Source organism: Rhinopithecus bieti, unplaced genomic scaffold (genome assembly GCF_001698545.2).
Source record: "Rhinopithecus bieti isolate Rb0 unplaced genomic scaffold, ASM169854v2 scaffold_42039, whole genome shotgun sequence".
NCBI lineage: Eukaryota > Metazoa > Chordata > Mammalia > Primates > Cercopithecidae > Rhinopithecus > Rhinopithecus bieti.
The window spans coordinates 1,521,558-1,532,437 of record NW_016818642.1 but is presented as its reverse complement, the minus strand read 5'-3'; the positions used below and the strand labels follow the sequence as shown (position 1 = coordinate 1,532,437).

At 38.9% G+C, this 10,880-nt stretch overlaps 1 protein-coding gene across 1 annotated transcript in view; it reads left to right on the top strand.

The window, feature by feature from the left end:
• The window catches only part of KDM4C (lysine demethylase 4C), a 430,799-nt gene that overhangs the window by 51,328 nt on the left and 368,591 nt on the right, over positions 1 to 10,880 (top strand). The window contains 2 exon segments of the mRNA XM_017857354.1: positions 2,021 to 2,196; positions 9,237 to 9,351. Of these exon segments, the coding sequence (XP_017712843.1) occupies positions 2,021 to 2,196; positions 9,237 to 9,351 (291 nt within the window).

Here is a 10,880-nt window from a genome sequence, read left to right as displayed (position 1 = left end):
GCTCTGTCGCCCAAGCTGGAGTGCAGTGGCCAGATCTCAGCTCACTGCAAGCTCTGCCTCCCGGGTTCACGCCATTCTCCTGCCTCAGCCTCCTGAGCTGGGACTACAGGCACCCGCCACCTCGCCCGGCTAGTTTTTTGTATTTTTTAGTAGAAACGGGGTTTCACCGTGTTAGCCAGGATGGTCTCGATCTCCTGACCTTGTGATCCGCCTGCCTCGGCCTCCCAAAGTGCTGGGATTACAGGCTTGGGCCACCGCGCCCAGCCTTGTTATTTCATTTTATTTATGAGACGGAGTCTAACTCTGTCACTCAGGCTAGAGTGCAGTGGCGTGATCTTGGCTCACTACAGCCTCCATCTCCCAGGGTCAAAGCAATTCTCCTGCCTCAGCCTCCCGAGTACCTGGGATTACAAGTGCCTGCCACCACGCCAGGATAATTTTTGTAATTTTAGTAGAGATGGGGTTTCACCATACTGGCCAGGCGGGTCTCGAACTCCTGGCCTCAAGTGATTTACCATGTTGGCCTCCCAAAGTGCTGAGATTACAGGTGTGAGCCACCACGCCTGGTCGGTACTTTCGTATTTTAAATCCTATCAATATGTATTTTTGGTCTTAATGTTTTCTGGATCTTTTCACTCATGGTAATGAAGTGCTTAAAAACTACAGGCAAACACTGGTGTGCCGAGGTACCTTATACTGGCATTTGAGAGTTAATAGCGCGCATCCCTTCCCAGCCGCATATATGGTGATGTCACATTGGTAGGTTCAGATTGGCCGTGGTGGGAGTATTATACTATGGAAACAGGTAAAAATTACAAATCAAGGTTTCCTCCACCTTTCTGGAAGCTGATTATTAAACATCTACTAGCATACCACTGTGCTATCACCATATTGTGTGAGAAGTCTATAACGAATATAATGTTGGCTGGTCACGGTGGCTCATGCCTGTAATCCCAACACTTTGGGAAGCCAAGGTGGGTGGGTCATGAGGTCAGGAGTTCTAGACCACCCTGGCCAAGATGGTGAAACCCTGCCTCTACTAAAAATATCAAAATTAGCCGGGCGTAGTAGCAGGCACCTGTAATCCTGGCTACTTGAGAGGCTGAGGCAGAAGAATCGCTTGAACCCAGGGAGGTGGTGGTTGCAGTGAGCCGAGATTGTGCCACTGCACTCTAGCCTGAGTGACAGAGTGAGACTCTGTCTCAAAAAAAAAAAAAGAGAATATAATGTTGACTATATATTTACTTATTTTTCTCATAATAATATAAACAGCACATAGCTACTTACTTAGATCATATTCAATAAAGAACTTCTTTGGGGAAGAAATTATTTATGTAAATATAATTTCATCTTTTTTTTTTTTCCCTGAGACAGAATCTTGATCTGTCACCCAGGCTGGAGTGCAGTGGCATGATCTCGGCTCACTGCAACCCCTGTCTCCTGGGTTCAAGCGATTCTTCTGCCTCAGCCTCCCGAGTAGCTGGGACTACAGGCACATGCCACCACGCCCGGCTAATTTTTGTATTTTTAGTAGAGACAGAGTTTCACCATCTTGGCCAGGGTGGTCTTGAACTCCTGACCTCATGACCCACCCACTTCGGCTTCCCAAAGTGCTGGGATTACAGGTATGAGCCACTGTGCCCTGCCAATTTCATCTATTGAGAGGCAGGTTAACATAACTGCTCAGTAATTAGAATTTCAGCTCAAGTAGTCTTTAGCCATTTTAACTTCAAATTATTTTACTTCTTTGTGTCTTTCAATTATATCTTTAAAATCAAGACGTTAATAGTACCTACTCAAAATGCGTTTAATACAAGTACTGTGTTTAGGATAGTGAGTACTCAATAAATTTTGCTGTTGAATAACAATCATATTGCTTTATTGCAAATATTCATTTTTTTAATGCATTTGTCATAGAGAGACTGAGAAATTCTTCAGTTGTATTTTATGAGAATACTTAAAAGCTAAATTACTTGGAGTATTTTCAAGATGGTATTTTATTTCATTATTTTATTTTTAGGTGATTCCTCCTAAGGAGTGGAAGCCAAGACAGTGTTATGATGACATTGATAATTTGCTCATTCCAGCACCAATTCAGCAGATGGTCACAGGGCAGTCAGGACTGTTCACTCAGTACAACATCCAGAAAAAAGCAATGACTGTGAAGGAGTTCAGGCAGCTGGCCAACAGTGGCAAGTGAGTAGAATCAGTTTGCTATTTCTGTTTCCTTCAAAAATTTATGTAAATATGTTAAGAAACAAAGTAGACAGAGGAGCTTATAAATGAAAAGCAGGAGTCTCCCATGCAATGTCTTTCACCCTTCTTTTAATCGTTTCTGTTTTCTGTTCTTTAGGTGGTTGCCTGAACATTTGGCTTAGTGTTAAAGAAATTGCTTTTTATTATCTCATTCATAGTAGCTATAAATGGAACTTCTTATCCCATAGTTGCCATGAATTTTTGATTCTACACATGATTCATGTTTGTTGGGCAATTTTTTTGGTGTATGTTTGGTAATGTTTAAGTCTTAAATGATTTATATGTATTAGAAAATTGATACTTTTAAAAGCAAACCTTGAATGACTTGAAAGGCCACCATTGCATTAGTTATTTATTGTTGTGTAACAAATTATCCCGAAGTGGCTGGGCGCAGTGGCTCATGCCTATAATCCTAGCACTTTGGGAGGCTGAGGCAGGCGGATCACCTGAGGTTGGGAGTTCAATACCAGCCTGATCAACATGGAGAAACCTCATCTCCACTAAAAATACAAAATTAGCTGTGCGTGGTGGCTGATACATGCCTGTAATCCCAGCTTCTCAGGAGGCTGAGGCAGCAGAATTGCTTGAACCCGGGAGGCGGCACTCCAGCCTGGGCAACAAGATCGAAACTGTCTCAAAAAAAAAAAAAAATCCCAAATCTTAGCTGCTTAAACCAACCCATAATTTCTGAAGGTCAGGAATCTGAGAGTGGCTTAGCTGCGTAGTTCTGCCTCAGGGTCTCATGAGGTTGCAGTTAGGATGTTGCCTGGGCTATAGTGATCTGAGCATTTAATTGTGGCTGGAAGATTCTCTTACAAGAGTGCTCCCCTTTCATGGCTTTTGATGGGGTCTTCAGTTCCTTGTCATGTGGACTGCTCCTCATGTTGTGGCAGCTGGCTTCTCCCAGAGCAAGTGATCTGAGAGAGATAAGAAGGAAGCCACGTGTTTTTCCTTTCCCTGTTTCAGAAGTGACACACTGTCACATCTGGCATATTCTGTTCCAAGCCAGTTGTTAAGTGTAGCCTACACTCAAGGGGAGGAGAATGAAGCTCTACTTCTTGAAGGGAGGAGTGTCAGTGAATTTGTGGGTGTATTTAAACATTGTCACAATTATTATTAAACTTCTTTTAAAAAATTCTGATGTGATAGTTAAGGCCCCAGAACAAAGCGTAAATCTAACAAAAACAAAATAAAACAAAACCTGAAAAACCAACCAGAAATCATAGTTTCCAAATTCCCTGGATGGGTGTGAATGAGATTAAGACTTTGGATGAACTTAGGTATCTTCCTTTAAAAAAATTATATTTGACATTGTAAGCACATGATGCTACTTGAAGACTCTTATTTCTGCATGTTAAATTCCTACTATGGAACATTCTGGCTGTTCCAGAGAAATTCAAAATTTTATGTTTAATATAATTTGAATCATTTCTTTTGAATTTTGGGGTAGGTATTAATAGAGTTTTATTCTTTCAGATCTTATTAATCGAGAACATGAAACTTTCAGTGAAGACTGGAAGCATTTTCTTTCGAACTCTTCCAGAATTCTTTTATAAGTACAATGCTGTTGAAACAAGATTGCAGAGGCAGTTAAACCTGTTTACGAGTATAAACTATTGACTGTTTTCTGTTGCTATGTTTTAGTACCCATTTCCAGTGTCCCTGTTAAAGTGTTAATCGAATAGGTTAGGTCATTGAGTCATAACTCTGCTTGGCTCTTTTGATATTTCAAGGGATAATTTGTACTTAAAAGTAATCAGATTATACTCACTAAAAACTATGGTTAATACTCTTGATAATTATCATAACTGCCATAGGAAAGGTACAAAGTGCTATGAGGTTTCAAAGGAATACAAGGCTTCTGTGGTTGTTTATAAGTAATGGGTAATTTCATTTTGTAGGCACTGTTGAGATGGATTTTGAAGGATGGTCAGAAACATTTCTACCAGTTACAAAAGTAATAGGTGCTTGTTTAAAATTTCAAAAATAGGCTGGATGTGGTGGCTTACACTTGTAATCCCAGCACTTTGGGAAGCCGAGGTAGGTGGAATGCTTGAACCCAGGAGTTCGAGACCAGCCTGGATAACATGGCAAACCCCTGCTCTACAACAAATAAAAAATTAGCCAGGCAGGTGGTATGTGCCTGTAGTCCGAACTACTCAGGAGGCTTACTCAGGAGGCTGAGGATTGCTTGAGCCTGGGAGGTCGATGCTACAGTGAGTCGTGATTGCACCGCTGTACTCCAGCCTAGGTGACAGAGCAAGACCCTGTCTTGAAAAAAATCAAATAAAATTTCAAATACAGCAATGTATAACTTTGAGAGGCAATCATTGTTTGTATTACTTGGCAATTCCAAATATTGTGAAGACTTGAGCCTTGAAGTTCGTTCCTCTCTCGTTGCGAAGAAACTTTGACCATCCTCTCTAGCCCATTTGATTATTGCAGCATGGTATCGGCTTTCTACCTCAAGATAATTTTACTGAGTACTAATTTTGTACATATCTCTGTTAAATTGTTACTCTACTGGCTTGGTTGTAGATTTACTCTTTCTGAAGATAGCCATTCAGGTGACATTGTTTTGTGTGTCACTGTGTGCACAGTGCTTGGTATAGTGTCTGGGATACGGTAGGTGCTTTTTCAACATACATTGATGGAGTGAATAAATAGTGTTATAAAAACTAAAATACATTTAAAATGGTATAAATTTTTAGGCAAATTATAAAGATTTACTTATTAAGAGAATATACATTTCTTGACATTCTGGAGTTTAGAGATATTTTAAAAAACTGTTGGCTTTTTTTTAGTTGTAAAATGTAACCATTATGGGAAATTATTTGAAAAATTACTTCTAGCTTTAATTTTATTTCTTTTCAAGTTAATTTACACTGGGTACAGTGGTTCACGCCTGTAATCCCAACACTTTGGGAGGCTGAGGTGGGAGAATTCCTTGAGCCAGGAGTTCGAGACCAGCCTGGTCAACAAAGTGAGATCCCGTCTCTACAAAAAAAATAAAAAATTAGCCTTGCATGGTGGCATGTGCCTGTAGTCCCAGCTACTCGGGAGGCTGAGGCAGAAAGGATTACTGAGCCTGGGAGGCTGAGGCTTCAGTGAGTGTGATTGCACCATTTGCCCCCGAGCCTGGTGACAGAGCAAGACCCTGTCCAAAAAAAAAAAAAAAAAAAAAAAAAAGTTAATGTTGTTTGTCTTTTGATTTAGATTAGTTTCATTACAATTGTAATGTTAAACAACTTTTGAAATTCGTATTGTTGTATTTCTTCTGCCAGTTTCATGTAGAAATTTATTTCAAATGCCAAGGAAATGGATTTCTAAGCCTCAAGAACCAAGGCTTTTACTTGTCCACGCAGAGCTGTGCCAGGATCACCTGCTTGTGGAATGGTCATGTTATGAGATTAATTTTTACTGGAGACAGGAGGTTTTCTGCTGGTCTTTCTTTTTTTTTTTTTTTTGAGATGGAGTCTCGCTCTGTTGCCCAGGATGGAGTGCAGTGGCATCATCTCGGCTCACTGCAAGCTCCGCCTGCTGGTTTCAAGTGATTCTTCTGCCTCAGCCTCCCGAGCAGCTGGGACCACAGGCTCGCGCCACCATGCCCAGCTAAATTTTTTGTATTTTAATGGAGATGAGGTTTCAACATACTGGCCAGGCTGATCTCTAACTCCTGACCTCTGATCCGCCCACCTCGGCCTCCCAAAGTGCTGGGATCTTTCCATTCATCTGTTTTTCTTCAGCACATGCCCTGGCATTGGCACACAGTCCCTCATGTGCTCAGTCTTAGCAGTAGAGAAGATGACCTGCTCATTTGGTTGATAATGCAATGTAGTCCAAAGTAAACCTAGAGATTTCTGATATAATTCTAATATAAAAATTTATAATGGTAGGTAATATGAATCACTTACATTACTGATGTGTACTTTCCTCTAGGCACAGAGCCAAGTGCTTTCCATAATTATCTGATGGAGCCCTCACAACAAGCTTAGCTGTATTTATCCCTGCTTTTCAGAGGAATAACTGAGTTCCAGAGAAATTCAGCCCCCTGTCCAGGGTTACATGGCTTATGAATGGAAGCCTGAATTTAAACATGGGTAGCCTGGCCTTGGAACCCACCTCTTAAGAACTGTGCCACAGTGAGTGAGAGGTTCTGGGTAAGAAGATTTGGTTGAATCAGTATCAGGCAAATTTACACCGGATTTGTGGAACAGCTGTGATTGTTGGACAGTCCATTAGGGAAGGGCTCTGATCAGATACTAGCCATGTGAACTGGTCATTTTTTTCTAGTTGAGAATTAATATTTGTTTAATATATTTAAGGATTTTAGAATTTAACTTCTATGGACAATACCAAGCTTTAACTTTCTCTCTTAGAGTTATGAGTTTTTAAAAACTGATACTGCACGTGCCTGTAATCCCAGCTCCTTGGGAGGCTGAGGCAGGAAAATCGCTTAAACCCAGGAGGTGGAGGTTGCAGTGAACCGAGATCACGCTATTGCACTCCAGCCTGGGTGACAGAGCAAGACTCTGTCTCCAAAAAAAAAAAAAAAAGTTGTTACTGATTGAGTACATAGTGATAGATTATATAGGTCTTGGTATATGTTATAAAGCAGATTAGGGCTTCAATTTCCAAAAATCTTGGACGTTTCTGTAGAAGTCCTCATACATAGCATCTCTGTTATCTTCTCCTTTCTGATCATTCTGTGTTTTGGGGCAGCGGTCCCCAACCTTTTTGGCAAGGGACTGGTTTCGTGGAAGACAGTTTTTCTCTGGATGGGGGTGGTGGGATGGTTTTGGGATGAAACTGTCCTACCTCAGATCATCAGGCATTAGGTTCTCATAAGGAGCACTCAACCTCGATCCCTCACATGCACAGTTCACAACAGGGTTCGCACTCCCATGAGAATCTTATGCTGCCACTGATCTGACAGGAGGTGGAGCTCAAGCAGTAATGCTCACCTGCCACTGACCTTCTATTGTGTATCCTGGTTCCGAACAGGCCACAGATTCGTACTGGGGATTGGGAACCCCTTCTCTGGGGAATAGGGATGTACACCTGTCTCTGTCACCTGACTCTGACCTTTAGTTAGCTTGCTTAGCTTGTGCTTGGAATTCCCGATACTACTGGAACCTACTAGGAAAAGTGGTGGAATGATGACAGGTTAATGGTGCTTTCATGCTAATTCTTTTTATTAAAAACATTTTTAAGGCTGGGCGTGCCGGCTCAACGCCTGTAAATCCCAGGACTTGGGAGGCCGAGGCAGGCAGATCACCTGAAGTTGGGAGTTTGAGACCAGCCTGACCAATATGGAGAAACCCTGTCCCTACTAAAAATACAAAATTAGTTGGGTGCGGTGGTGCATGCCTATAATCCCAGCTACTGGGGAGGCTGAGGCAGGAGAATCGCTTGAACCTGGTAGGCAGAGGTTGTGGTGAGCCGAGATCATGCCATTGCACTGGGCAACAAGAGTGAGACTCCATCTCAAAACAAAACAAAACAAAACAAAAGCATTAACAAAATTAAAAATAATTTTTAATTCTTTAGAAAATAGAGACAGGGTCTCACTACCTAGGCTGATCTTGAACTCCTGAGCTCAAATGATCCTCCTGCCTTGGGCTCCCAAAGTGCTGGGATTATGGGTGTGAGCCACCACACCCATCCCATGCCCATCCTTTTTATTTTTGGCTGTGCTTGAGATTCTAGTGTTCTGGGTAAATTCAAATTGTTCTATATTTTGAATACAGTTGTTAAATTAAGTTGTTTGGTATTTTGAATACAGTTGTTACATTATTTGATATTCTTGTTACACAGATAACTAGTTTGGGGTCCCCAGTATAGTGAGTGTAGATGTCAGTTATTCTATAATTAGTCAATCTAAAATGTCCAGTATGCTTTATAGGGATTCTGCTATTGCTAAATACCTTTTTAACTTCGTTTCATTATTTTCTCATTTGTTTCTTTCTTTGGTTATTTTCTCCCTGAAGAAACATTGGTATTCCTTTTTTGTGGTAAGATTATTGTTCAAATTCCTAATAATACAGAGAAGTAAGTGCTTTTCTGTAATTTCTATGTGAGAGATAACCATTAATATTAATAATTTGGTGTACATTTCTTTCTGATGACTTAATATACATTTACAAATTTTTTTCTTTTTTTATGTAAATTAGATATAGTATACACACTTATGTAACCTGATTTATTCACTGTGGGTAGAATTTGATGTCAGCATCTTGAAAGATCTATCTTGTTTTATATTCTGTATTTTTTAAGCTAATTACTGGTTGATGGATATAAACTTGTATTTTCAATTAATGCTGCAGCAAACATCTGGGTCGACTGTCATTGTACATATCTCTGTGTTATTAGGGTGAATTTCTACAGTTAGATTTTGAGTCAAATATATCAATTTTTGAAAGCTGTTTACATGTGTAGAAAAATTATATCCTGGAATGGTTTTACCAGCTTATATTCCTACTCTAGTTGTCTAAGAGGAGTCATTATTTTCTTGTCATTAATATATTCAGCATTTGCCAACCATTTTGCCAAATTGCAAAATATCTTGTTTTAACTTTACTTTCTTGGATTTTAGTGAGATTATTGTTTGTCAGTTTTCTTTAAGTGTTATGTCATGTAAATATGTAAAATTTCTAGCATAGTATAGTTGATTAAAGATTTTAAAATACTTTGAAAGCTAAAATGATGACTTTTAAACGACTTTTCTGCTTCTGTTGTTGGTGTTTTCATGAAAGTAATTTTCTAATACAATGTAAAGTGATATTGAGTTATTTAGGAACCTTAAGAATATTCAGATAGCTATGTAAATCAATTTTTATGTTTACTTGTTAGATTTGACAACATGCAGTATTTTCGTTTTGGTAGGATTTTGTTTTAGAAAGAGATTTAAATCACTTTGGTGAGAAAACCCCTAAAACTGACTTACTGGTTTGTACTTTTTTGTCATCTACCGTTTACAGATATTGTACTCCAAGATACTTGGATTACGAAGATTTGGAGCGCAAGTACTGGAAGAACTTAACTTTTGTGGCACCCATCTATGGTGCAGATATTAACGGGAGCATATATGATGAGGTACGTTCATATTTACAGTGAGTTTTGTAAAGGATCATTGGATGTGACAGTTTTGTTACCATTTAAGCAGTTTAGAAGTGTTCTTTTGTTGTGCTTTTGGATGATTCCTCACAGGATGACAGGAAATATTCATCAGTAGGATTTCTGCTGCTGGTGTTTTTCAAACTGAAGCTAGGTAATTGTACAAATACCTGAAATTGTTAAGTAGTAATATGGTGTGTTGTTATCTGGCTGATCTTTTCATTACATTAAAACTTTTAAAGCAAAATACATTATAAAATGTTTAGAAAACAGGAAATATGATCCATCATACTGACACCTTAAAGCGGAAGCAGTGTTTTAATATATTTTCCATTACTTTACCTCAATCATTAAAAAAAAGTTATATATAAACAGGCTTATATTGTCCTTTTTTTCACAGACAAATTGTAACAATTTTTTTCTTTTTTTAAAAAAGTACATGTTATTACAGTCTTTTTAGCCATTTTAATGGGGCATAATTCACTGGTTATATTCTAATTCTTTTTGCCTTTTCCTGATATTTTAAAACCCTAATTCTAAAAGTTCTTTGTCTTTTGAAACCTTGTATGCCCTCTCTCATTATTTTCTTTTTTTATTTATTTTATTATTTTTTGAAATTTTTATTGAGACAGGGTCTCAGTATGTTGCCCAGGCTGGTCTTGAACTCCTAAGCTCAAGAGATCTAACTGCCTCGGCCTCCTAAAGTGCTGGGATTAGAGGTGTGAGCCACCAGGCCTGGCACGTTATTTTCTTTCGAAAAATTTCTTATCTACCGAAAGGTGGAACTAGTGCAATACATACCTGGATACCCTTCACTTAGGTTCACCAGTACAAGTTAAGCATCCATAATCCAGAAATCCAAAATCCAAAATGCTCCAATGAGCATTTCCTTTGAGCATGACCTTTGAGCATCATATTGAAACTCAGAAAGTTTGGGATTTTGGAGCATTTTGGATTTTTCAGATTAGGGATGCTCAACCTGTAAGTATAATGCAAATACTCCAAAATGGGAAAAAATCCACATCCGAAATACCTCCAGGCCCAAGCATTATGGATAAGGGATACTTGATCTATAGTTAATATTTTGCCACATTTGCTTAATGTTTCTTTGTCTCCCTTTGTCTCTGTTTCTGTCTCTCTCTCTCCTGTAACATTTGATGTATGATGCAGACATCACGATAGTTTACCCTGAATTATATAAGCATGTATCTTTTAATTACAAGGGAGTTTAACATTTATATAATATTATTTAGTGTATAGACCATATTGAAATTTTCCCAGTAATGTTATAACTCCTCCCGCCCCCATCCTTTAATGATTTAGTCAAGGATTCCCCTTTGTCACTAATAAGTGATCTATGGGGTGATACTCAAATATTAGGTGTCTATCTGTCCCCAACAGCCTTTCATTCAGTGGATTTAGCATCTGTGGCATTCATTAATAATCCTTGCCTTAATTCCATTATTATATTATTTTGAAACCTTTTTTTTTTTTTTTTTTTTTTTTTT